The following is a 27,722-nucleotide window of genomic DNA, read 5'->3' as shown; positions in this document are numbered from 1 at the left end:
TTAAATTACTCATGTTTATTTATAACAGACCTTCAGCCAGTACAGTACAAAACTTACAGTAGTATATCTCCGTTACACAAATATTTACTTACAATATATTACATATACAAAATGCTTTGCAATAAGTGTCAAAAGCTAGTTTAACTCCCCTTGAGAAAGGAGAAAAACTCTTTAAAAAATGGGGGAGGGAGAACCAAAGGAAGAGGGGGAGGTGAAAGGGTAAGGTCCAAGGAGACACCAAGCATAGGCTACAAATGAAACCCTGGGAGAGAGAGAGAAGAGAGGTGGTATTGCACTTGCTTCTGTGTTTTTTTTTTTTCTTTTTGTTCTTCATAACTTCTGATTAAAAATATATATAATATATATATTATGTACACAAGGAAAGAAGCTGCTGAAAGTATTACAAAATCCCATCTGCAGCTTGGACACTGACACAAAAAAACAAAGGTCTGGAAAAGTGTCTATTTAGAAATTTTTGTGTGTGGTGTTGGTCTTGAATATCAATATAAAAGGAAAACACCTCTTTTCTCCATGTGGGTTTCAATTTTTTTTCTTTTTCTTTACTTTTTTTTTTTTTTTTTTTTTTTTTATGCAAAAGGAGCTGGGAGAGAGCATGAGGATGTTTGAGGTTCCAGAGCTGGAAGGCTCTGGAAAGTAGGATTTTGTACCTAAGACCCTGGTTAAAGTGCAGTGATGGTCTGGAGAGAGACAGAGTGCCCTTCTCTCCCCTCCTTAGCACCTGGTCTTGCCCTTCCAGTCTCTGCTCTCATGGGCTCAGAGTATAGCCTCAGAGCATAGTCCTTCATGTTCCAGGAGGTTACAGGTGCCAGAGCTGACTGGGGGAGGGGATGGGGGGCACCCTAAGGCTCTGATACCCCAGAAGGGACTAGTCCTTATGAGGTGTCACCAAATACACAGCAGACGCAGAAGAGGTGGTACAGGGTAGGTCTAACAGGAAGGGGCTCAATAACCAGAACAGTTGAGGAGAACCCTAGATATTAATCTCAGCTCTGCTGCCATCCTGCAACAAGGAGCCAGTTCCCTGGGGGACGGTTGAGGAGACTCTCCGCTTCTCTAGAGACCACTCTCCTTCCAGCTAACTCCCCCATCCTCTGCCCTTGGCAGCATCTGTTTATTGCTACTTTGTCAAGGAGGAACAATCAATCCACAGTGCCCCTCCTTGACAATCTGGTTCTCTTAGGGAGACTACATAATGGGAGAGAAAAAGAAGGGAGAAGAGAAGTTTTTCTAGGGTCTCTTTTCCCACAGAGGGTAAGGTAGACTTTTCTTAGAGCCCTTAGGAGCCCCAATCCCAGGGTCTGTTCCTTAGCCAACCCTTCACCATCCCCCTAAATTATCCCTGATAGGGAGTGAGAAAAGTAGGAGGCAAACGAGCCAATAAGGAAAGGACATATGGAAAGAAAGATGGAAGGGAAGAGAAAAGGAGAGAGAGAAGGACCAAGTGTTACAACTTGTGAGGTGTTGTGTTTGGTTTTTACTTTCTTTTTTTTTTTTTCTTTAAATATAGAAAAACAGCCTTTGGTTTGAATCTCAAGGAAGCAGAGAATGGGATAGCTGTGGCCTTGGGCAGAAAACACTTGTAGAAAGAGACCTCCACTCGCAGTGGAGCCATATCTCCTCCTGCCCCCTTCTCACCAACTAGGTTACCCAAAAAGCCAGGGGTCTCTGCTGTAGCCAGGAGAAGCATGCCCCCTCCTGCCCTATATCTGGGAACTGAGTGTAGAAGGGGGCAGTAAAGGATGACCCCCAGTTCAGTTGTGCCCATCCCATTCTTGCTAGGACAAGAATAGAATGAGGTGAGGGGCAAATGCCCTTCCTCGTCCTGGGATAATTTTTGGTTATACTGAAAATTAGAAGAGAGAAAAGAGACACCCTTTTCTCCCTGCCACTGATCCTAAGAACAGGGCCCAGAAGCCTGGGAATGAGGGTGAATCCTGCAGGGGGGAGAAGAAGAAGGCAGCATGACACTGGGGTTGAGACACCCCCTTGTCATCCGGCAGCAACCCACTAGTTTCTCACAGGAGAGGGACTCCGGGAGCCCCTGAGAGCCTAGGAAGGTCACTAGAGTGGAGAAGATTAGAGGTGGAAGAGAAGGAGAAGAATTTTAACCCACCCCCTTCCCATGCCCTGGTTCCCAATTAGGCACCTGTGGCTCCCAACATGTCAGAGACAGGACTGCAGACCTAGCCTTGGCCCCTGAGAATATAAAATTGGGGCACTCCAAGGAGAGAAAAACCACCACTGAGTAGACTGGCAGGTTGAAGAGAGTAGCAGTGTTGGGGGTTGTTTGAGGAGAGAAGATATAGATCACATCCCAGAGGGAGATTCCCACTATGGGCTTTGGGGAACTCATATTACTAGGGGCACGTCAAGAGGACCCTCAGTCCCACAGTGCCTGGGGAGAATTTCTTCAGCCCCTCCTACTTCCAAATGAGGGAATTCTTCATTTGTTCAAGCATAGTGCAAGCTGCCTAACGTGAGAGGGCACAAGAGGTATGGAGTACCAGGTTGGAGGGTCCCAGAGAGGAGATATAATGCCACAGAGCTAAGGTAGGGCCAGAGGGGGCTATGCCCGTCAAAACTAAAGAATCAGATAATGCAAAAGGTGAGGACTTCACACAAGAAGCTCAGAACTCTTAGGCCTAAGAGGAGCTTCCGACCCCGAGGGCTGTTAGAGAAAGCTGGATCAAAGAAAGAAAAATTAGGCCTAAATAAAGTGGGAGGGGACGGTGGTCAGGAGGGCAGGGGAGGGGTTGGGGGCTGTGGTGGTAAGTGACTGATACAAGGTAAGAGAAAAAAGCAAAAGAAAAATCAACAAATTATATTAATAAATAACTCTGAATATGCCGGGATGAGAGGAGAAGAGGAAAAGGAGAAACATAAGCGAAAAGGCCTGTTTCATCACAATGCTTAAATCAGTCAGGGTAGAGGAGACTACGTGAGGAGGGATCAGGGTCAAGGGTGAGGTCAGGTAGCCAGTGGTAGAGGCCACCAAGCAAAACTCCTTGGGATGTAATGGGGACAGAGCTAGACTCCTGTAGGTAGGGCAGGGGAGTGGTGGGCTGAGGGGAGGGCAGTAGGTGGCTAGCCCACCTTGTGTTCCCCCCGGACAATGTGGGAGGAGAATTCGTACCGGTCCTGGCTGTGGTAACCACAGATGTTACACTCGAAAGGGTCTCTGAAGCCATGGCAGCCCATGTGGATGGTGAACATGACATGGTCCAGAAAGAGGATTCGGCAGTGCTCGCACTTGAAGGCCTTCACGGGCTCACCACTCTCGCCCACCACCCGGAGCACTTCCTTGGAGGGGCCTGGGGTGCCCCGCAGTAACCCCTCCTGCGGCTTGGGGTCCTCTTTGGCGTAGGCAGGGCTGGGCCGGCCCACCACAATGGTGGGAGGTGGCTGGGGCGGGGGGCCCTGAGGGAGGGATACCACCCCCCCAACTCGATCTTCGTGGTTGCTCTCTGTATCTGTGGAGTCCTGGCAGCCATTGCTAGGGGAGGCCCCAGGGTCAGTCAGGGGGCCTCGGGCCCGGTAGAGGAGGGGGCCTCCATCAGCCAGGTCCTCGGGTCCCTCACCTGCTTCTCGGGACCCTGGAAGCTCTAGTCGACCGGGGAGGGGCTGCATCTGGGTGTAGACAGAGCTGATGACGGGTGTGAGTTCTGAGATGCAGTTGGTAGGTGGAAGGCGGAGGGGACGCAGATGCTCTGCCCCCACAAAGGCCAGAGAACCTCCGAAGCCAGGCTCCAGGCCATGATGTGCCACCAACTCCACATCCTTCTCATAGCCACCCGAGTTCACATCATAGGGGATGTCTGAGAGGCTGAAGCGCATCTGCTTTTCACCTGTGGAGGAGAGGCTCTCAGCAGAGCTGGGTTTGGAGACTGTCCTGAGCAGGATGACTTCTTTGTTTGCTTACCGTGGGGTGACTGACACATTATTTACCAGCCCTCATTCACTTCCCTCAAGGTCAGGACCTCTGTGGGGCCACTCCCCAATTCCAGGCTATAATCATAGGGAAGGACTCGGTCCCAGCCCGCTGATCTTTAATACTTCCTTCATTGCCCTTTATAAAGCTAGAGAGCGAACATCAAGGCCAGGGTGGGTGGACCCCATACTCACATCTCCTCCCTCTGAAAGCTGGGGCCCTTCTCTCAGTCCCCATAGGCTGGAGTCCTTGCTGTTCTCAAAAACAGAGAGAACCTGAGCTCCCTGACCCCCTCTTCTTAGCAGCACCACAAGAGCCCTCAACATGGACCCCTCTCCACCCTCTCGAGGTACCTTCTCCCTCTCTACTCCCCTTCTGTTCTGGGATAGGTTCTAAGCACCAGGGATGACCAGGTCACTTTCCCCCCTCAATCAAATCTCCAGATCCACCTGGTCAGATGGCCACCAGAGCTCAGATTTAGAGGATCTGTGGTTTAAAGCTGACGTCTCAAAAATAAATAAATAAATAAATAAATAAATAAATAAATAAATAAATAAATAAATAAATAAATAATCTGACGTCTCGGGCAGCCTGGATGGGTGGCTCAGCGGTTTAGCGCCACTTTCAGCCCAGGGCGAGACCTGGGATCGAGTCCCACATAGGGTTCCCGGCATGAAGCCTGCTTCTCCTTCGGCCTGTGTCTCTGCCTCTCTCTCTCTCTCTGTCTCATGAATAAAATATAAATAAAATATTTTTAAAAATAAATAAATAAAATAAAGCTGACATCTCCTCTCCAACTGGACTCTTACCTACAAACTTCTGGGGGGTGGAACGCTTGCGTTTGGTGAGGCTATTGGCCAGCCGATCAATGAAAGTTGGCCGCTCAGAGGATGAGTGCAGCATGGAGTCTGGTACCATCTCCAGGTCACGTATCTCGTCACCTAGAGGGAAGGAGGTGAGGACAAGTAGCAGCAGCTGAATCAGGGTAGCATTGGCTCAGCAGCCTTAGCCTGGAGAAAATCAGCAGGTCAGTAGCCAAGGAAGGTCATACCCAATACCTGGAAAATTGGGCTCCGCCTACTTCCCCCTATCTAGAGTTCGTCCTAGCAACATTTCAGGTAATTTGAGGACAATTATATACATTTGACCCTTGGTTTTATACTTCTTTGTGTTCTCTCTCTCCCATTAGACTGAGGACATAGATCAAAACCTCCCTGACTCCTGGATCTTCCTGCAGCACCTACCACAGGGCTCTGCACTGACTTGGGAGTACTTGGCAGACTTACTGAGGGGGCTGTCCTTTTTCCACAGACCTCATCCCTTTGTCAGGGGTGGGGTGGGGTGGAGTGAGTGGGGGGTGGTGGTAGTGCTGGTGCTGAAACTATCCTCGTTCTGCACTTCCTCTGGCCCTGCCCTCGATGTCCCCACACGCCTGCCCTACCTGGTTGGCCAGCCAGAGCTTGGGCTTCAGTGCTGAGACTCTGTAGGTAGTTGTGGCACCGCTCTTTGTGCTCCTCCAGGGTACTCTGCTGTTTGTAGCTCCGGCCACAGTAGTTACACTTGTAGGGCTTGCCCACTGTGGGAGAGGAGACTGTAGGAGGAGAGAGGAGAGATATGGCGTTAGTTACTTCTCCCCGTGCCCGGGCTCTACGAAATCATCCAGGAGCAAAAATACACTGGCATGAGGAGGAAGGGATGTGGCTCAAGAGAATGCTGCTTTTCTTTCCTTCCCTAACTTCAGCTGCAGGCACAGACAGATAACCAAACCATGGAGAAGAGGACCAGTGCATGGTCCATGGGAGGAAAGAGGGGACCCGGGGCATATAGCCTTGGACTGTTGGTGGGCCTCTCGGTGCCCAAACTGCTGCTCAAAGGAAGGAGGGGCCAGGGGCTTTGTAGGGGATCATCCCTGACAGGCAGGCTGGCCCCACCCTAGGATCTCAGATTCTGGGGCCCCGACTGTGGTTTAACCTTTCCATGTGGCAGACGGGTGTAAGTGCTGTTGATCAGACAAGGGGATTTTTTGCTTATGACCTATCTGCTTTGGTTTGGGGGAAATTGGTGGGCTGGGGTGACAGAAATGAGAGCCCTTAGATCTGCCAGTGTGGGGAGGGGCAGTTTTCACTGACCTTTACTTGTACTTCTACCACCACCCCTAGCCTGGTTTTACCGCTTATTTTACTTTCTGTCTCTCTACCCTGAGAAACCAAGAGAGCCCCAGGTTTATCGCTGATAGAGAATTTCTGAGAAGAGAAAAAGAATAAAAGAATGGAGAGTGAAATAAAGGAGATGAGTAAAAGGAAGAGAACATCAACTTTGAGGGTCTTTTAAATTTTTTTTTTTTTTTTACAGATTTTAGTTATTTATTTGAGAGAGAATGAGAGCATGCACGTGAGAGAGCACAGGTGGTGGAGAGACACAAGCAGGCTGCTCATCTAGCAGCGAGCCCAATGCGGGGCTTGATCCCAGGACCCCAGGATCCTGACCTGAGCCGAAGGCAGACTCTTAACCCACTGAGCCACCCAGGTGCCCCTAAATTTTTTTAAAATAAAGAACAATAGGGATCCCTGGGTGGCGCAGCGGTTTGGCGCCTGCCTTTGGCCCAGGGCGCTATCCCGGAGACTCGGGATCGAATCCCACATCGGGCTCCCGGTGCATGGTGCCTGCTTCTCCCTCTGCCTGTGTCTCTGCCTCTCTCTCTCTCTGTAACTATCATAAATAAATAAAAATTAAAAAAAATATTAAAACCACCATTTAAAAAAAATAAAAATAAAATAAAATAAAGAACAATAAATAAATAAATAAATAAATAAATAAATAAATAAATAAATAAATAAATAAAATAAAGAACAGTTATACAGATTTCGGTTCTGGGGTGCCTGGCTGGCTGAGTCAGAAGAGCATGAGACTCTTTTTTTTTTTTAATTTATTCAGAGGCAGAGAGAGAGAGAGGCAGGCAGAGAGGCAGAGAGAGCAGCAGGCTCCATGCAGGGAACCTGACATAGGACTCGATGCCGGGCCTCCAGGATCACGCCCTGGGCTGACAGCGGCGCTAAACCGCTGGGCCACCGGGGCTGCCCATTCTTTTTCTTTCTTTCTTTCTTTCTTTCTTTCTTTCTTTCTTTCTTTCTTTCTTTCTTTCTTTCTTTCTTCCTTCCTTCCTTCCTTCCTTCCTTCCTTCCTTCCTTCCTTTCTCTCTCTCTCTCTCTCTCTCTCTTTCTTTCTTTCTTTCTTTCTTTCGATTTATTTGTTTGAGAGAGAGAGAGAGAGAGAGAGCAGGGGAGAGGCAGAGGGTTGCAGACTCGTTGAGCATGAAGCCCAATGCAGAGCTTGATCGAACCACCCTGAAATAATGACCTGAGCGGAAACCAAGAGCCAGATGCTCAACCAGTGAGCTACCCCGGCGCCCCTAAAGACAACTTTCGAGAGATGATATTTGTGAGAGGAGAGAGAAAAGTGAGAGAACAAGGTATTGTGTATCTTATTTTATGTATACTGCTACTATTGAGCAGGGAGACAGGAGAAAGTGTCTCCAGGAGGGTGGCAATGACTACCCCTCTGCCGCCTGTACATAGACACCTAAACTGGGCCTTGGTTCGACCTACGCCATTTTGATCTTGCTCTGTAAACCCTCGTACTTGGAGGATGAGGGGAATGCCATGGTCCCCATCCACCCAAGACTTTTGGGGAAATGGTTTAACATCTTGGAGAGAAGCCCCTTTTTTCTTATAGTGTATGTTCTATGCAAAGCATCTCAAGAGATGGGACCCAATGTTGTGCCTGTGTCTAATTCTGTCCCTAATAATCTTCTGTAGAACAACATCCAAAAGCTACCCCTTGGCCTTGGTGGTGGTGGTTCAATTCTAGGGACCAAGCCATCCCGGTTCCAAACCAGCAGGGGGAGCCGGCCCTTTCCTGAGGAAAATGAGTATGATTCTTGAGCATAGAACCTTGCTAGGGGTCCAGGAGGGCTGCAGAATAGCTTTGTGATGAGCAAATCTTTTTATTTTTTTTCCCTTTCTTCCTCAGAGCTTCGGTTTCCTTGTCAGCAAAATGAGGATAACACCATCTACCTCAGAATTGCTATGAGGATCACACAAGGAGACAAGCAAAATGCTTTGTAGATCATAAAGCCTGAATCGACGATCTTTCTCCTTTTTTCTCACCCAGCTCCAAGGTGAGAGAACCTAGAACAAGGTAGGTGGCTGGAAAAAGTGTGGGGAGGTGATTGCTCTGTTCCTTTAAATCTCAGCCCAAGAGAGTTTAGGAAAAGAGAAAAATAGCAAGGAAAATTGCCAAGGACAGATCCTACTAATTTTTTCCCCTCTGCCCTTCTTCCTGCCTTTTCCCAATCTTGAGCTCCTCCTTCCAGCCAGCTTGACTCCTGGCCTCTTCTCAAGGACAAGCAAAAGCTTAAAACTTAGTACGATGCTTCAAAAATGCTATCGGTCCAGCTGATCAGACCGATGCTGACTCAAACAGTCTTGGCTAAGGCTATGAAAACTGGGTAGTCCAGTCCCCTGGCACGGATCCAAACACTAACCTCCAGACACCCTCGTGACTTGTTCTTGCCTCTGGGAAGGTGACAACCTCTTGGGATGGGGAAGAGAGGCTTTTCCTGGGCTTCCTCTCTTCCTTTGGAGTTTGGAGGCCCGTGGATGTTTTTAGGAACCAGTAGGAAGTAAAGGAGGACAGACAGTGGTGGTCCAAGATCTCTGGTATTGGTACTGTGGAGGGAGGGGATGATGGTGATGGGCATGGGACCTCAAGCACATGGGAGTTTGAGGAAGGGTTTTCCTGGTGCTCAGAAGTATGGGGGGGATGGAGCATGGATGGTTCTGGCATTAGCATGAACTTTAAAAAACAAAGGGCAGATGACTGTTAAGAGCCAAGAACGTCACCCATCACCCATGCTCCTTTTGCTCCAAATCACAGAGTGTGGCAGATGTAAAATATTTCATCAAAGAGTCCCCCAAGGGCAGCCCCAGTGGCTCAGCAGTTTAGAGCCGCCTTCAGCCGGGGCATGATCCTGGAGTCCTGGGATCGAGTCCCACATCGGGCTCCCTGCATGGAGCCTGCCTCTCCCTCTGCCTGTGTCTCTGCCTCTCTATCTGTGTGTCTCATGGATAAATAAAATATTTTAAAAGAGGAGAGAGAGAGAGAGAGAGAGAAAAGTCACTGAGCTCTATCTCCCAGGTATACTGAAGTCCCACTCCTCGTTTCCCGCCAAACAAGTCACTGACCCGAGTGTGTACGGAGGTGGCCCGTGAGCGCGTCACGCCGGCGGCAAGCATAGTTACAGAAGGGACATTTGAAAGGCTTCTCCCCAGAGTGTAGCTTGATGTGGCGCAGCAGGTTCCCCTTCTGGGTGAAGGAGGCACCACACTGGTTGCAGTGGAAGGGCCTCTCACCTGCAAGAGAAAGAAGAGATCTCTGAGGACCGGGTGTGAGGAATTTTGAAGGTTGAACCTCTTCTCTCACCCTCGGCCCCACCCTGCCTGAGGGAAGGCGCTCAGAGCAATTTCTAAGAGGCAGAGCTGTGGTATCCACACAAAACTCCTGCTTTCTAAAGATCCCTTGGGAGTAGTATTACCCTGGGAAGGTGTGGGTCAGGGACAAATGGCAGGGCAAAGGGCACCAGGCCTGGAACTCTGGGCCAAAAGACCATTAACCCCAAACGGAGCCCTATAAGACCCACTCTACCCCAGGAGCCCAAAGCCTGAGAAAGCAGAGAAGAGGCTTTTGTTTTCCTTTATTTGTTTTTGTTTATTTTTTGTTTGCTTAAATCTTGAAACCCTGAGGGCCCAACTAATACCCTGGAGTACTGTCCCCGTTAGACTCTAGGACCCTTCCTGAAGCTACACCATCCTCTCCCTCACCTCCTTCTCCCACCGAGAAAGGTATTGATTTTTCTTTTTAACGACAGCTGATGAAAGCACCAGAGAAGTACGCGTCTTGAGGGAAGCCAAATGCCATCTCCTCCTTTTTTCCATCAGCTGGAAAATGTGCTGGGAGAGACCCTTCCTTTTCTTTTTCTTTTTTCTTTTCTTTTCTTTTTATTATTTTATTTTATTTTATTTTATTTTATTTTATTTTATTTTATTTTTTATGATTGTCACAGAGAGAGAGAGAGAGAGAGAGAGGCAGAGACACAGGCAGAGGGAGAAGCAGGCTCCATGCACCGGGAGCCCGATGTGGGATTCAATCCCGGGTCTTCAGGATCGCGCCCTGGGCCAAAGGCAGGCGCCAAACTGCTGCGCCACCCAGGAATCCCGACCCTTCCTTTTCTGAGGCTACCCCACTGCAGGCATGGCCTCCTGTGCCTCTGCCTTTCCGGCCCATCCTGGGAGCTCCTCTGGGGCCCCCTGGCCTACTCACCTGTGTGGCTGCGCTTATGCACCATGAGTACATTGGGTCCGATACAGACCATGCCGCAGACATCACACTTGAGCTTGCCATTGGGCAGCCGGATGCCCCCGGGGGAGTGAGGCTCTGGCCCACTTCCATCACAGTAGCCCAGGGGTTCTGACAACGAGTCTTCCACGATCACACTGTCATCCTTTTCTAGGAGCCGCTCATCTGGCCCCAGCAGTCTGCTTGACTCCTCATCGCTGTACATCTCCACCTTGATGGAGTTGGCTGGAGGGTGGGATGGTGTTTAGGACAGAAACAGGCAAAGGGGGGAACCTGCCCGCAAACCAGAATGGTACTCCTGATGTGCAGAAGGCTTTCTCCCAGCCCTGAGACACGCAGGCTTTAAAAGAGGCCAACGACCTAAGTATCCTGGATGGTGATTTGGTAGTCCTGCCAGGACCTGAAACAACCTTTTCCTCCTATCCCACCACCCAGACGAACAGACTCTCAGAGAAAAAAGCTGGGGTACATGGGATGTCTTCTGTCCCACTGGGGAGAGGAGGAGGCCAAGGGGAACCCTTTTCTCCACTCTCTTGTCATTAAGAAAGATGTCTGGCTGGGCCCTGGGCAGGAAGCCAGCAAGTCACAGTGGCGGGAAAATGGTCCTAGGAAGACCAAAGAGATGGCAGGCTAAGAAGAGAGCAAAACTGGAAGACAGACATGGCTTGCGTTATCCTCCCCTCCCCATAAGACTGAACCCCTCTGTTCCCCTCCATGAAGATCTGGAGAGGGGGGTATGAAGGAGGGAGGAGCCACTGAGGAGAAAGCTTTGGCTCTTGCTCTGACCTACATTCCTGGCTATTCCAACCATTTAGAGAATGTCACAGATCTAGAGCCAGCGAGAAGAGGCAGGCATGGGGACCCTATCCAGGCAGGAGAATGGGGGCGGGTCACCAGGAGATCCCTCTTGTCTCTAGTTCCTATCTGACTCTAGTCATACTTATGGACTTGCTTCTCCAACTCCAGGGTTTCTCTTGGGAGCCTCTACCTTAATCCCACCCATGCCTCTTTCAATTCCACCTGAGTTGGGCAGCAACTGTCCCCTCTCCTTTCAGAAGGAAGACCTCAGCTGCTGAGTTCCTTACTGCTTCTCAGAGCTCTAAGCAGGAAACCAGAGGGAGGCAGCGATGGGGAAATGGCTGCCTATGGAGGGTGAGCTGGGGGCCAAACAGAAGCAGGGGAGCCTAGTGCAGGGCAGGGCAGGAGGCTGTACTTACCACTGAGTGAGCGGCTGGGAGAAGAGTGCTGGCTGTTGGGGGTGCTCACCGAGGGCCCCACTGGGGCCCCGAGGAACTCCTTCTCCAGAGATGAGTCCCCGCTACCTTGGAGGAGAGAACAAGGGGACAGGTGAAGCTGCGGCTGGGGCCTTTTACTGTCCACTGCCTCACCTCTTCAAAATTCTGTGATGCGTCACAGACATTCATCCAGCAGCCACGTACAAGGCAGCGTTGTGTGCTCAGCACCGTACCTTGCGCCCTTGGCAGCCTGGGTGCCCGGTGCGGGCTTCTGCGAGCTCAGTGGCTGCGCCTTGCCCACCCTACCTTTATCTAGGCCTGAGGGGAAGAGCATCACTGCCTGACGTCCACAGGAAGCAGGGCTGGGGCTGGGCGGGCCAGGGCCGAGAGGAAAATGGGGGCCTCAGGAGGGAGGCGGTTCAGGACAGACGTTCTTCCCTACTGTTCGTCTGCGGAGCCCCCAACACCAGATTCGGGATCTGCAGGAAGGGCAGCTGGAATGGTCCCTGAATCTAATGATAATAATAGTAATCATAATGATAGCCGCCAACATTGATCGAGTCCTCACTTTGTGCCAGCCACGGTTCTATTCACTTTAGATGAATTATCGCATGTAACGTTCACAAAGACCCCGTGAAGCAGGTGCCAATACTATGTTAATTTTGCAGATGAGAAAACTGAGGCACAAAAGAGGTTGTGTTACTTGTCCAAAGTGACATAGCTGATAGAGGTGGAACCAGGACAGATCAAAAACAGTAAGCACCCATGTCCTGGGCCACCACCTACACAGCCAGTTGGGAGTCACTGTTTTAGCAGAGGAGCGTTGGGCCCACCAGACCTTCTGAAATCAGCACAAATTTGACTACTCTAGAAAGCCCCTTATCTGATATGAATTCCAATCACATATTTACTGCTTGGTGCTCCCTTGACAGTAAAATATTTATTCTCAATATATTTGTTAATGTGTTGACAGATTGCTTTGTAAAAAATGAGTTTTAAGAGTTTTTGTATGTACCTCTAAAAATTAGTTAACATACATGAATATATGAATCAGGTCTTAAAAATCCCTCCTCCCCATAGTCTTCTGCACAAATTTATAGGTGAAATACAACACATGTAGGTAAACACACACATAGACACAGACACATCACATATGTAGATACACATAAAGAGAACATACCCACAGGGATAAACACACCCATAGACTTCTACAGTATCTGCTAACATGAACATGCATGGATGTGTACACACAAGCCTAAATATGGAAAAGCGAAAGAAAGAGAGACACAAGCCCTAAAATTCATCCCTAAAGTCCACCTATGAGTACTTTACCCAGTTTCCCAGCTATGTACATACTTACTTTCACAAAATAAAGATTCCATTATAAAATGGTTGGAGTCTTGGGCCTGAGGCAAGAAATCCGGAACACACCCTCCTGAGGGATCCCTCTCCAGCTTTGGTCAGTGGGAAGAAAACAACCACTCAGGACTTTGGGACCATTTCCCATTCATATCCTCTTCTAAAAGTCCCATTTCCCCCATTCGTTCCCATCAAAGCCTGAGGAAATTTGTTCACTATCTATAGAAAATGCTTTATAAATCAACACTGTGTTTTCCCGACTGGGGCTCTTTAGATGAGCCATGGTTATCTAGAAAAGTTGCCCAAGTCAGAACCATATACATATCATGAAGTAAGCATCTCAGAGTTGACGGCTGAGATGTGTAGACTCAGACCTAGTTTTAAAATATGTCTTTTAACCAATTGGTAGTGTTTGCTATGGCGAAAGGGACTAAAAGGGGCATCTCTTCATTCCTTTTCAGGTGATAGTGCTGACTTGCCCTGAATCACTTGATGTCAGTGATGGGGGAAGAACCGGGCTCTGGGTCCTGGTGCTGAGTCCTTGACCCTAAAACAATGAGTGAACTTGCTGGAAATCCCAACCTACTAGGCTGAGACTGCCTCTTGGAGCCAGGGGCTTGATACACAGGGGCACAGGGAGAGGGGAGGAATACGCTTAGAGGGATATTTAGGGGCTTTAAGAGGAAAACATCCTTTGTGCATTTCCTTATTAAGGCCTGGGAACAGGAGGAAGCACAGGTGCCTCCAGAGCCCCATCAGTAGTTTGAGACGCTCTTTGATGCCATGGCCCTCCCTGGGGAAAATAGGCTCAAGTCTGCTTTTATGGGGCTAATACATAAAAATGAATCTGTTTCAGGGGCCAGAAAACCTTTATGGGGACCCAGGGATTTTGAGTTCTACGGAAGGGTGAAGGGGCCTAGAGTCGGATTTAGGAAGTTCAGCAGTTCCTCTGTCAGTTCCAGAAACCCCAGGGAGGGAACTTCAAAAGCCTGGGACTCCCAAGAAATCCCAGACTGTCAAAGCCAAGAATTAAGGCCACTCACTCGGAGAAATTTCCTTGGTCAAAATCATCATATATTGACTGAACCCCCAGAGGGTAAAGCCAAATCATGAGGTTGACATCAGAGGAACAGGGAGGTGGGTACGGGGCAGAAAGGCAGGAGGGAGGAGAGAGAGAGGAAACAGGGCAATGTCCCACAGGCTCAATGTGTTGCACAGGCTGAGGAGACCGGCCCTCCACTCCTGCCACCCTTCCTCTATCCCTTCAAAGAGTGGCTGCCCCCAGGAAGGAGCCATGAGGTCCGAGGACCTCCACACTTCTCTGCTCGTCACCTAACTGCTTTCCCTGTCTTGACCATGGGCTCCAGGGGGGCAGGATGCTAACCTGCTGGCAGGAACAGTGGGTTCGATCGGAGAAAGACGCCCATCCCCAGCTCTATTGTGGGGAAGCGGCAGAGGGCCCTCGGATCTCTGCTCCAGGCTGAGGCATCTGCCGCCCAGGCTCCCCTGTTCCTCCACTCCAGCGCCCCTGCCCACCCAGGCCTGCCTCGCATGTCACCCCTGGCAGCTCTACGTCTGTCCCCAAGGCCTAATCAAGATGTCACCACGAGCTCCCACTGTCCAAGTCGCAGTCTTTGCTTAGCAACACCAAACACCCTTCCCGTCCTCCGCCAGTGTAAGGAGGAACGCCCCCTCCCCCGCCACACACACGCACACACACGCACACGCAGGCAGCCCCCATCCTCTCCCTGTCCCCGGCTCGGAGTTGCTGCTGAATCGCTCCCTACCCGGCGCCCCTTCCCCCGCCACCGGCCACCTCCTGCCTGAACTTACATTATCCTTCCCTCGCCGGTGAGACCCTGGGGTGCGAGCGCGGCCGCCGCCTTGGAAACGGCGAGGGAGCGCGGGTGGTGTGTGCATGTCTGCGGCTCGGTGGCAGGCAGGGGTGAGCCCAGCCACTCACCTTCCAGGAAGCGCGGATTCCTGGAAGTGAGGGGAACCGCCGTCATTTCGCAGGCAGCGGCACGGTGAGCAAGGGGCCCACGGCTGCAGCCAGCGGGGAGAGCTCAGCCCAGGGTGTGTGTGTGAGAGAGAGAGAGTGTGTGAGAGAGGGAGAGGGAGAGGGAGAGGGAGAGAGGGAGAGAGGGAGAGGGGGAGAGGGAGAGAGGGAGAGAGGGAGAGAGGGAGAGGGAGAGCGCGAGCGAGCGCACGCTTGGATGTGCTTGGGGAGGGGGCTGGAGAGGACGTGTGTGTGAGTGTGTGTGCGCGTGGTGGGGGGAGGCGAGGCTACAGCATCCCCTTCCCAAGCCGGTAAAGGGGTGGGGGTGGGGGGTGTGCACCGGGAGGGGGAGGCAGTTGCCCTCGTGCCCAGCAGACAAAGAGGAACTGCACAACAAATGCCTGAGAGAGGCAAGAGTGTGTGGAAGAGAGAGAGAGAGAGAGATGGATGGGCCCTCGAGGTGGGAGGGAGGAAGGGGGGCCCCCAGGGAAGGCCCAATCCTCTGCCAGCTGGGGAAGCCAAGGCCCCAGAGGTCACGGGGCCCAGGACACGGGGCAGCTTCAAGGCTCTCCGGCCGGCAGAGAGCCCCTCCCCCTCTAAACTCGGGCCCGCGCACTCCCTCCGCCCGGCTCCTCCGGGAGGGAGGTCGCTCTCCAGATCTGGGGTCTGGCCGCCCCTCCTTCCCAGCAGCCAGGACACCCGGCAGTCTGCTCTCAGGCTAGCGTCGTGGCTCGGTGGCCCCGAGGCTTTGCAGATCCCGGGCAAAATCGCGGTCCAGCCTCCCCACCTCCGCTCCCCTCCCCTCCTGAGCCCCTGGGGCCGGCGGCCGCAGACAGCGCTGATGAATCCGCCTTCGATTGAGACAAGGCCTCTGCTCCCTTCCCTTCCAGAGGAGCTGCTCACTGACGTGCTGACCTACTTTGGAGACTAGATTTTCTGATTCCAAGAATTTGGGGGAGGGAGGGGCCGTGAAACTTTGGGCTGCCTACCCCTGGATCCCTTTCTAAGGTTCCCTTAAACATTTCACAGTCCCAGAAAACTTGTGACAAGCATTGTTCAGTCAATTAATTGCTTGAGCTGGGTTTGAGCAACTCAGTTTCCTTTGAAAGATAGGGATGGGAGGTAGGGAGAGAACCTGTGTGGGAAGTTAGTGGACTCCTCCTTCCCGTTCCTCTCTCAAGACCCCAGGAGGAAGAGACCCTCACCTTTAGAGAGAGACAAGGGGGAGAAGATGGATTTTCTGAATCGGGTTCCACGAGGTGGGAAAATCTCTTTGAAGAACAGGAGAACATACCCCCTTTATCAGGTGGCCAGGTGAGGGAAGGCCACCTGGTGTGGAGACAGAAGAGCTGTGATGACCTTGAAGAGCCGCAGTGGGCTCCAGGACGATGTGCACAACGGCCTTGGCCTTGCCCGCTGCTTGCTTGCTGGCCCAGCAGAGATGGGTCAGTGACGGGCTCTCAGGCGTACCTCATGGGGACTGTCTCAAACATGCCCAGTACTGCAGGGGCTGCTTTTCACAACAGATGTTAGCCCTCCCTCTTCCCGTTCCCTAAGGTAGTTGCTGGCAGCTAGAATCCTCAAAACACAGGTGAGGGGGTTCTGGCCTCTACTTTCATTCAAAAACCATCCTGTGCAGAGGCTTCTCTTATCTGGGAAATGTCAACCTGCTGAAAGCAGGGAAAATTCGGTTTCATAGCACCGTGAAGCAAACCCCCTAAGAGGTTCGCCTCTAATCAACATTCTCCAGAGACTGAGCTCCATGGGATATCCCCGCCAGCCACTTTTCCAGCTTTTCATTTACCTGCGTTAGGGCAGGGACTGTTTTTAACTCCTCTAAGTGTTCCCCAGCAATAAAACAGGGTCTTGAGTGTGGTTGTTGCTCAGCAGTGGTTTTCTGGGTAGGCTTAAACTGAGCAGGAGATAGAAGGACTGGCTGGTTCCTCAGAAGGGCCAGGACTTTAGTTCCAATAAATCTTTTTCAATTAAATCAGTCCACTTGATCCTTGTCACTCTCCAGCACGTGGCAGGTATCAAATGCGTTTACCCGGTCCAACTCCTTCCCTCCTTACATGAGAAAGGGGGTCAGAGTCAATGTCTTACCTTACACTACTCAGGTGTTGCCAATGACTCTTATGTGTGTGTCTGACCCATCTTGCTATCATCCTTTGAACGTGCCCATAATTCCATTGGTCCCACTTCAGGGTAAAAAAAAAAAAAAAAAAAAAGCTATAGGTCATTTCTACAACGGTGCTTAGATTTCTGATGGGCACACACTCATCATGTTGAAACCCAATTCTGGCTTCCCTCACCTTTCATAATCATCTCCTGCCCTGACATTCTAATGGTCCAAAAAATGATTCCTTCTGTCTTGGAGATAGACTTTGTCTTAGGCCTTTCTCTACACCCTCAGAGAGGGAGCCAGATAAAGTTCCTCATTTCTTTTCACCTTGTTAAACTCTGAGAAGATCCTGATTAGTTTCATATCTCTAAAAGCCATTCATACTATGAGCAGCATGATCTCTTCTGCCTCAGTAAGAGTATTTGGCAGGTTTGAAAAGCCACGGCATGTTATAACCATGGAAAAGGACTGGGAGAAATGGGAACTGGGCTCTATATCTCTCTTTCAAAGGCTCTGTGTTGTTGGCCCACTGTCTGAATTCAGCCCATAGACAAGTTTGGCCTACTCCGTGGAACATTTTTTAAAATATTGAGTCATTACTCTAAAATGGAGACATTTCACATAAAATCTGGATTCCTGAATTCTCTTGAAAAATTGGAAGTTTGGGCCACACTGGATACACATTATGGAATGGCAATGACTGCTGGACACCAAGGAGTGTGTTCTCCAATACATGACTGTCCCCCATTCTCCTTTGCTCACTATCCGAACCTGTTTACTCATTTATATACCCACCTGGCTCCTCCAGGCCTTTGAGGTTGGAAACCCTGCTCCACTCTCTACCTGGCTGGGATGGAATATCATGTTTGGCCGGTATCCTCAGAGTTCTCCACAGGAGAGGAAACCACATCTTCCTTCTATCTCTTTGCTTTAAATCATTCCCCTCCAATCTCCACTGTGTTCCTCTCCTATTCCCTTCCCTTTACCTTCTTCCCCCAAGAAGTCTGGGAAGAGAATCACTATTTAGGGAATGCAAAATGACCCAAACAGATGCTCACTACCAAGCACTAGCACTACCAAGTGTGAGTGGCAGCTCTGTGGCTGGGGCACCCAAGGTCCTGTGCTAGGCTGAAGGCTCTCCACTCTGCTCCACAGGCAAGTGGGTGCTCCCAGCCCCTTACAATCAGAACGCACAAGAGGGCATACCAGACATATAGGAGCGGCCATTGCAGTCTTCTATGTCCATCTTAGAGTCTGCTGAAAGAGAAAAATAGCTGCTATTAGAAGCCAGATCTGGGAAAGGAGAAGGTTTCTCCCTGACATTCTAGAATTAGCAAGTTTGCTCCAACTCTATCCTACAGAAGAAAAACCTCCTACTTTGTTCTGATGAGAAAGACAATGTACCCCAACTTACAAACCCCAGGGTCTCCTCCCAACCCACAACTTCTGTGGGCTTCCCCAGCCTCTGGAGTGGAAACACTGTCTTACTCTAGAGTGGTCCCAGTTGTGTTGAGAGTAGACCCTCCTCCTGTAGGTGGAGCTGATGCAGTGAAAGGAGACAGGTTATAGCCCAGCCTTCTGGAGGCAAAGAAACCAGCCCCACAGAAGCCCTAGGCCTTGTTAAGGATGGGGTAGTAATAAGAGGAAGAAGCGGGATTCTGTCTCAAGGGATTCTTTTCCAGGTATGTAGGGGAGGGAGGGGACAGGAAAGTAGAAGATGGGGAGCAGCCCACCCCAGGTTCCATGAGGAGTCCTCTACTGAGACTATAATAAACAAATTAAACCTTTAAGTGGCTTCTCCCCACATTCTTGTCAATTACTTTGCTATGTTTATTTTTTTTAAAGGTGGAAGCCTGAATTTAAAAATGCAGGTTAGTCTATTTAAGAGAAGCGAGCAGTAATTGGCAGAGTATTAAACAAATCAAGAACTGAGAACAATTAAAAGTGATAATTTGCTCCAATGAATTATCTCCTTAGGAGCCTGTGGGAGGAGGAAAAAAAAATATTGTTGGTGGAAATTCACATACCTCCAAAATTGATTTCAACAGTCATCGAATGAAAAATAAATACTGTAGGGGCAGATCTGGGGGCATAAGAGTGGGGCAAGGGGAAGAACCTGAGCTGTCACCAGGATTTCTGATCTCTTCGAAGGATCTCTCTGAGGCAGATGGATGAAAATTTGATTTGCTTGTAATACTACACTGTGAGAGGCAAGGGTGGGGGATTTTGGAGGATGCACAGGGGGAAAGTATCTATTACCCTGTTTCCCCCTCCCCCAGGTCATTCTTGAAGACATCATACTCTTCTGAAAAGTCTCAAAAGAAAGCCTGAAACATGGACTTTCCTTCAATTCACAAAGCAGCTGTGCTTTCATTAGAGTCCTAGTCTCACCCAGGAAGCCTGCATATGGAAGAAAAAAATTACCTAAATTTATTTTCAACTCTTCACATTCTCCCTGGCATTGGACTGAGCTTTGGGATCAGACTGCTAGACCAAGCCACAATAATAAGTGGTTCCTTGAAGGTTCCCTTAGGGGTAATGATTAGAAGAGCCCAAGTCCACAGTGGTTAGCAAACTCATACCCTCTGGAACTAGCCATAGAACTTGTGGTGGGCAGAGATTCAAAGAATGAGGAAGGGCGGTCTGGTACTCATGGGGCCCCTTTCATTTCCGAATCATTAGCTCCATAATTGCCCTTCGGGATTTTTCAAAACTGCAAAGCTAAGATGTCACATGTGACTTCCCTTCGCACACACACACATGCACACACACACACACGCAGAAGAAGCAAGAGTGAGCAAGATTTCCTCCGTTTTCTGCTTGGAGAAACTGAGGCTCAGAGCAGTTAAATGACTTGTCTCAGGGCTCATGGTAAGACTGGAACAGGAAAAAGAACACAGGTCTTCTGCCACTCTGAGTTGTGCTCTTCCCATTAAACCATCTTTCTTCTTTTCAAAAGCCAGAATACTCAAGGCCTTCATGGATCTTCTTGCTTTTCCCTGGTTCTTTTTTTTTTTTTTTTCTTTTTCCTGGTTCTTTTTTTTTTTTTTTTTTTAATTTTTATTTATTTATGATAGTCACACACAGAGAGAGAGGCAGAGACATAGGCAGAGGGAGAAGCAGGCTCCATGCACCGGGAGCCCGACGTGGGATTCGATCCCGGGTCTCCAGGATCGCGCCCTGGGCCAAAGGCAGGCGCCGAACCGCTGCGCCACCCAGGGATCCCCACTTTTTCCTGGTTCTAATATCAATTAAGGCATCTTTTTCTTTCGTGTGACCCCCATGGGAATGGGGTCTGTTACTTAAAAAGAAGAACAAGTTGAGCAGGCTCTACAGGGAGAAATATGCTAATGTAATGTGTGTGTGTGAGAGAGAAAGAGAACACTAAGGAACCAGGGGCTAGATAAGCACTAGGTAGGCAGAACAGTTGAAGCATAGCATTCAGCTAGCACTGGCTCAGAAAGTGCATCTCATTCTTGGACACCCGCCCAAATGGTCCCAAAACAATTTCCAGAAGGGTCTGAAGGAGTTGTTTTCTGAGTTGGACTTTGTTCCTAGCAGTAAACTGAGCTCTTCTGCTTCTTAATTGCTCTTAACAGGTGCTCCATGACACATCTTGGGCAAAATCAGTGTTTGGCTGCCTCTAACACATCCACATGCCAAGTTGGTAACCCTGGAAGTGAGAGGGGATGGAGATTCTGCTGTTCCCAATCCTGGTATTCTAAGAGCCAGGAGCAAATCAGTAGACGCAGTTCACTGTTTGTTCAAGTCTCTAGGCAGCACATCCCTCCCAACCTTCCCACTCCCCGCCCCTCAAAGCACCTCCTCCCCTGCCTGGCCAGGCAGGCAGATCTTAGTGTCTCCTTAGAGGAACTGGGTCAAATTAGGCACTGCCAATTGGAGACATACCGCAGGGGGAGGAGGTATAAAAAGAGAGAAGTTAGTTACACAAGACAGGTTTGGCTCAAAGATCTTGGAAAGAAATCGGCTTTATAGCAACATAGGCGTCATTCAGTGATGGAGGTAGGCACATATGTACTGTAAATTCAGTTCAGTGAGCTGAGTACAAAGCAACTAGAAATAGCTAGTCTCCCAATTCAAAAGGAAGTGTCTCTGACGAGGGAGGAAAGGTTGGTCATTGTAACCTCCAGAGACAAAGGTTTTCTTCCTTGTTCTTTTGAATCCACTTGGCACTGTAACAAGAGTCCTCTATGGCCCTGGCTCTCTCCCATCAACACAATATCGCATTTGAACAGCAATGGGCAGGAATGGACATTCCTTCTAGACAGAAGATTTCCCACCACACTTCCTGACAAGCAACAAGTCACCAGCAATCCAAGGTCTGACTTCGAAGGGCAAGGCAGGCATCGGCTACCACCCCAACGTCCCATCTCCTCAAAAATATCCCCACAGCTTTCACTATTAGGTGACAAAAATGTCAGAAAGTCAAGTTGTCTCTATGTAGTGGCTCTGAAAGCCTGAAATAAGATGGACATCACAAGTATTTAAAGCTCTTCAAATCCTCTAAAGAATCCTGTTTGATCCAGTGACACTCCAAAATTGGAATTTAAAATACACTCCATGTGGTCTAGTGGGTAGAAAGGTAGTGAGGAGGACACTGTTGGGAAAGACAGTGGAGGTGGAGAGAGTGGCAAGGATCTGTCCCATCTTTTTCATTGTTGTTTCCCAACCGCAGCAAGGAGAAGCAGAGTTTTTTTGTTTTTTTTTTTTGTTGTTTTTTTTTAATCTTGTTTCCCTTAGGACCTGGGACCTGAAGTGGAGTACGGTGATTATTAAGACAGAACTGGGATCCCTGGGTGGCGCAGCGATTTAGCGCCTGCCTTTGGCCCAGAGCGCGATCCTGGAGACCCGGGATCGAGTCCCACATCGGGCTCCCGGTGCATGGAGCCTGCTTCTCCCTCTGCCTGTGTCTCTGCCTCTGCCTCTCTCTCTCTCTCTCTCTCTCTGTGTGTGTGACTATCATAAATAAATAAAAATTTGAAAAAAGAAAAAAAAAATAAGACAGAACTTTCGGGGATCCCGTGGCACAGCGGTTTAGCACCTGCCTTTGGCCCAGGGCGCGATCCTGGAGACCTGGGATCGAATCCCAAGTCAGGCTCCCGGTGCGTGGAGCCTGCTTCTCCCTCTGCCTATGTCTCTGCCTCTCTCTCTCTCTGTGTGTGTGACTATCATAAATAAATGAAAATTAAAAAAAAAAAAAAAAGACAGAACTTTCGGGGGACGTCTGGGTGGCTCAGTGGTTTGGCGCCTGCCTTTGGCCCAGGGTGTGATCCTGAAGACCTGAGATCGAGTCCCACATCAGGCTCCCTTGCATGGAGCCTGCTTCTCTCTTTCTCTGCCTGTGTCTCTGCCTCTCTCTGTGTGTCTCTCATGAATAAATAAAATTAAAAAAAAAAAAAAAAAGACACAACTTTCGGGACGCCTGGGTGTCTCAGCGGTTGAGCGTTTGGCTCAGGGAATGATCCTGGGATCCAGGATCAAGTCCCACATCAGGCTCCTTACTGGGAGTCTGCTTCTTCCTCTATGTCTCTGCCTCTCTCTCTGGGTCTTTCATGAATAAATAAAGAAAATCTTTTAAAAGAAAAAAACAAACAAAAAACCAGAACTTTCTACCTGGCTAGGGGTGAGCAGTTCTGGTACTACAAGTAAACCAAACCCATAGCATCATCCCCACTTGTCTGTACCTTTGTGAACTGAATCAAATCAATAAAAACGTCACTGGTCTCGTTCTGCTATCAGGGCTTTGCAGAATTAAGGAGGGGAAAGAGGTAAATGGTTCAGGGAAGAGGTGGACTGAGGCATTGTCTGTTGTCTGACCACATACATGCCCCTTTTTAGGAAACAGACCTTGACATCTAGCAGTCTACAGCTCTGAAATGATCTTTAGGGTCAACCTAGTGCCCTCTGAAGGAAACCCACCAACCTTTTCTCAGCTCATGTGTCTGTCTTTACAGCAGAAAGATCTGGCTCATTTTTTCACCAGGTTGTAGATGGTGACCTTCTGTCTACATATAATGCAGATGAAGACAACTCGATTTCATTATCCAAGTGCCTGGGGAACAGTGCTGAGGGGATGAATTCCCCGGTCATCCTAGTAATGGCCAGTCTCTAAAATAAGAAGGGGTAGGAGCTGGAAACACAACACCTGGGAAATGGGAAAATATCACCTCATTGTCTCCTTTTAGATCTCAAATGGATGCATCTTTTCTCTTGTTCTTTGCGCTTCCCTGTCCTCCCCATGTAGACTGCAGAAGAGAGAGAAGGTTAAGGTTTACGGGTGGGAGGAGAAACAATCCTACTCCTCCCATGTCTCATTTTAGGACTCAAGGAACTAAGGAAAGGGCCAAACTAAACAGTTTAAATCACTAGGTGTGATGCCCATGAGATGATACTCTCTGGGCTTTTTGGAAATACGCTTGAGTGTTTGAGCCCTGTGTTTATAGAAAGTCACAGGTCACAAAGTCACTGCTATTCAGCTGTATGTTTGAGCAGGGGTGAGGAAAGTAGGGCAGCAGGGTTCAATTTGAACTTTATAATAATTAGTTTTCAAGCCAAAGATGTCCCCAAACAAAGTTAGCTCTGTCAAATGAAGTCTGAAATTGGAAGTCTCAATGAACTATTCTGACTGGGGTAGGGTAGCAAAAAGGGGGAAGAGACCAGAACAACTGCTTTTGGTGGCACTCCTGACCAGAGTCTCTAATGCATGCTGACTGAAAGGGCTCACTGCTGTTTGGGCTGGAAACATGTTTTGGGGCTCCTCTGCTAACAAAGAATCTTGCCCTGACAATCCAATTTAGTAAGCCTCTCTTCATGTGGAGCGCCTGGGGCAAGGATGTTGTAGGATCTGGAGGATCTTGGAGCCAGAATGGAGCTGAGAGATGATCACCAATCTCTTGATTTTTAACAGAAGATACTATGCTGAGTCACCCATCTGGTTAGCGACAGAATTAAGACAAATAGAACCCAGGTTACCAGCATGATAGACAGCCTTTCCACTACAGTACATAGTTAAACCTTGCCATGGTGGGAAGGTTTGGGGTCACCATGCTTACCTTCTTTCTCGGGTGTTGAAATGTATAATTTCGGGGGGTGCATCTCAATGACTTACATCCTCAAACTAGAAACACAGGTTTATGGATGGAAGAAAAAAATAATCTTCTCTTTCTCATGTCTCTTTTTAGAGAGTCTGAGCCCAGGGAAAATGCCAACCTAGACACTTATTAGGTCACTTTAAGGTAGAAACAGGGTCCTTGGGGCAGCCCGGTGGTTCAGCGGTTTAGCACCGCCTTTAGCCCAGGGCCTGATCCTGGATATCCGGGATCGAGTCCCTCATCAGGCTCCCTGCATGGAGCCTGCTTCTCCCTCTGCCTGTGTCTCTGCCTCTCTCCCTCTCTCTCTGTGTGTCTCTCTGAATAAATAAATAAAATCTTTAAATAAAAAAGAGAAAGAAAGAAACAGGGTCCTTCACCCAAGGATTACACAAGCATATGTATTCCAGCAGAGACTATAAAGTTGATGCTGGGACGCCTGGATGGCTCAGAGGCTGAGCATCTGCCTTCTGCTCAGGTCCTGATCCGGGATCAGGGATCGAGTCCCATATCGGGCTCCTTACGAGGAACCTGCTTTTCCTTCTGTCTCTGCGTCTCTCTCTCTCTCTAGTGTCTCTCATGAATAGATAAATAAAATCTTTAAAAACAATAATAAATAAACAAATAAATAAATAAAGTTGATGCTATTCCCACTGGTGGGGTGGGAGAGGACAGGCCATTCACATCAAAACTATCCTTTCTTAGATGCTTTTTCAGATAAACCTTGAAACTGTCTGTTTCCAATACAGAATCCACAAATCTGAGAAGAGGAGGCAAATCAAACAGCTTGGAATTCAGAGTTTCCTTCAGGCAGGGTCAAGAGACCAACAAAAAGAGGGAGTCCTGCTTGTGGCATTGTCTACACCCACAGGGCTCCACACTCTTTATTTGTTCCTATAGAGTAAAATGAGCCTAGAAATACCTGCCAACAATAACTTCTCTTAATTTTTCCTTGATTATTTTGTGTGGATGTTGAGGGAAGAAAGATGGCCAGGTTTCTTTTTTTTTTTTTAAGATTTTATTTATTTATTCATGAGAGACATGAGAGAGGGAGAGGGGCAGAGACACAGGCAGAGGGAGAAGCAGGCTCCCCACGGTGAGCCTGATACAGGACTTGATCCCAGGACCCGGGGATCACCACCTGAGCTGAAGACAGATGCTCAACCATTGAGCCATCCAGGTGTCCCATAAATTACCTATTTCTTCTTCTTTTTTTTTTTAAGATTTAATTTATTTATTCATGAGACAGAGAGAGAGAGAGAGAGAGAGAGAGAGAAAGGCAGAGACACAGGCAGACAGAGAAGCAGGCTCCCTGCATGGAGCCTGACGTGGGACTCGATCCCAGGTACCAGAATCATGCCCTGAGCCCCTGAGCCGAACCCGCTGAGCCACCCAGGCCGCCCAGGATGGCCAGTCTGGGAGAAAATAATTCCTTTGTGGATGTTAGTAGGAGGTAAAAGGTAGGATAATGTTCCTCCCACACTGGGAAGTACAAGCTGCAGATTTAAACTAAGAGAAAATAAAGAAGAAATGTTCAGTTGCATTTTCACTGGAAAGAAGTCAGGACTTCTTTCTGAGCCAAGTTCCAAAATGTGCTTTACCCTTAACCTACTAAAAGGAAGGGGATTGCCCAGAAGCTACAACTGTACTAACGAACTGCACTCAGTGGGCAACAAAGGCATCATATTTTGTTCTGGAGATCTCAGCATCTACGGAGTAGAGCAAGACAGGATTCTCAACCTGCCAAATTGAGGGCAGTTCCCAGCACCCTGGGAGCCACCCCAGAAGCTCCAGTGAGACCCATCCTGCTTCCCAATGGCAACACTATTTTCTTCTTTAAAAGACTTAAAGACTTTATTTTTATCTCATGAGCCACTCTTCTGACTATTCTCATGACCCAGGGAGCTGTTTGGCTTCTCTGGCTCTAGGTCGTTGTAGGGAAGGCTGAAGTTCCCCCACACAACGCAAGATTCAGGGAGGTACCACGGACCCATGGACAATGTGGGCTCCCCAGCGAGGCATTCTCACATACTCCTATCAAATAAGAAGCTACGTTTCCCAAGATTGTTTGATTGGCCTTGTCCTGGTCTTGTCCTTGGAATCTAAGTTATCTTTTTTTTTTTTTTTTTAAGATTCTATTTTATTCATGAGAGAGAGAGAGAGTGAGAGAGAGAGAGGCAGAGACACGGGCAGAGGGAGAAGCAGGATCCATACAGGGAGCCTGATGTGGGCTCTGATACGGGGACTCCAGGATCACACGCTGGGCTGAAGGCAGGCGCCAAACCGCTGAGCCACCCAGGGATCCCCCAGAATCTGAGTTATCTTAAGTGGAAATATTGTGGGTCATTGGACACCTGTTTTTAATGCTTCCTAATAATACAAATATGTACCTTCACACAGGTAAAGTGAACAAGTAGCAGTAAGGGGAAAATAACAGGCCTCAACGGCCTGTTTGGCCATGATGATGGAAGGCCTAGAGCTGACAAGTGAGCAAGTCAGGAACTGAGCAAGATCACCACTGATGCTTTGAGCGCTCAGGTGGGGTATACTGGGACACAGGCGGAGCTCTGAAAGATGTCAGTGGGGGGGATCTATAGAACCATAAGAGTCACGACAGTAGACATTTTTGCTTATGAGAGAAGCGACTGAAGGGAAAGAAAGTGCACAAAACTTGACACAATGTGGTCGGTAATGCATCAGATCTTCCTGGAAGCAGAGTTAGAAAATTCTTACCTTGGAGAGAGAAATGGACCTTATTTCCTAAATATCTCATATCTAAAGATCTGTGTTCCATTACATTGCTAACTGCCTCCAGACAGGAAGGACCAATCACATAAAAATTCAAAAAGCATAGAGATCAAACAAAAATTTCAAAAGTGAGAATCTACAACTGTAGCAGATAAAAGCGTAAGAAAATAACTGGGGATGGGGCTACGCGAGGAGGTACATGGAGGCCTGTTTTACTTCCTAAGGGCTTCCCAAGTCTCTCTCCCTGGAGTTGCCAGCCCCGGGGCTTCCTCGGTTACACTTCTTTCTTAGGACTCCTCTGCAGTGAGTCGCTTCCTTCCCAGGGAGGCACCTGCTTCTCGGGCCCCCTAGACTCCTCATCCTACAAGGTGTAGGGTGCCCTACACAGCACTTCCCACTTCCACTCTAAGTTTCCCTCTACCTCGGTGCTGCCATTCTGCTCACTGCCTCCCAGACGTCCCCACCTGGGCCCACGTCCTGCTCTCTAACCTGACCCCCCCCCCGAGACGCCCCGTGGCCCAGGCACCCCCGCCGAGCAGCCTGCGCACCCGCTCCCGGGCGTCCTCGGTCCTCTCCCCTGACCCAGCCCCTGCCTTCTCAGGACCCCTGGCCTCCGTGACCCTCCCCTAAACCTTGAAGCCTCGCGCCGGCCTCCCCCCCGGCCGGGCCAGCTTCTCCCCGAGAGCCACGCCGACCGGGCGACCCCCGCTGCCCGGGCGCCCCCGTCTCCCCTCACTTCACGCCCAAGCCCCTCAGGCCCCGCCCCCGGCGGGCGAGGCCCCGCCCC

General features: G+C 49.3%; 1 protein-coding gene and 1 long non-coding RNA gene across 11 annotated transcripts; one reads left to right on the top strand and one right to left on the bottom strand.

Annotated features, from left to right (window-relative positions):
* On the bottom strand, positions 1-23,335 carry IKZF4 (IKAROS family zinc finger 4). 10 transcript variants are annotated; one of them, XM_072842788.1, is made up of 9 exons: positions 23,023-23,329; positions 18,285-18,335; positions 17,060-17,154; positions 11,581-11,681; positions 10,328-10,588; positions 9,193-9,360; positions 5,391-5,540; positions 4,759-4,890; positions 1-3,866 (listed from the first exon to the last, which is right to left on the bottom strand). In XM_072842788.1, exons 2-9 carry the CDS (start codon positions 18,303-18,305, stop codon positions 3,106-3,108), a joined length of 1,689 nt encoding a protein of 562 aa, XP_072698889.1. In that variant the 5' UTR covers positions 18,306-18,335; positions 23,023-23,329; the 3' UTR covers positions 1-3,105. The 10 variants fall into 10 exon arrangements, with proteins under 10 accessions (XP_072698889.1, XP_072698887.1, XP_072698891.1 ...); XM_072842786.1 differs by lacking the exons at positions 18,285-18,335; positions 23,023-23,329 and adding exons at positions 12,959-13,052; positions 14,791-14,940 and having other exon boundaries at positions 11,581-11,685; XM_072842790.1 differs by lacking the exon at positions 17,060-17,154 and having other exon boundaries at positions 11,581-11,685; positions 23,023-23,335.
* Positions 14,612-16,949, top strand: LOC140642371 (uncharacterized). The gene is made up of 2 exons (XR_012038828.1): positions 14,612-14,984; positions 16,138-16,949. It is a non-coding gene; the product is annotated as an uncharacterized lncRNA (long non-coding RNA).
* Positions 23,336-27,722: the final 4,387 nt, after the last annotated feature.

This window comes from Canis lupus, chromosome 11 (genome assembly GCF_048164855.1).
Source record: "Canis lupus baileyi chromosome 11, mCanLup2.hap1, whole genome shotgun sequence".
NCBI lineage: Eukaryota > Metazoa > Chordata > Mammalia > Carnivora > Canidae > Canis > Canis lupus.
This window is presented reverse-complemented; position numbering and strand designations above follow the sequence as displayed.

Coding starts and splice junctions, on each gene's coding strand:
- IKZF4 (XM_072842786.1), bottom strand. CDS start 14,877: ATGCACACACCACCCGCGCTCCCTCGCCGTTTCCAAGGCGGCGGCCGC. Junction 10,589..11,580: donor TCCCAGCCGCTCACTCAGTG/GTAAGTACAGCC, acceptor CCCACCCTCCAG/CCAACTCCATCAAGGTGGAG. Junction 4,891..5,390: donor AGCTCTGGCTGGCCAACCAG/GTAGGGCAGGCG, acceptor CCTTCCCTCTAG/GTGACGAGATACGTGACCTG.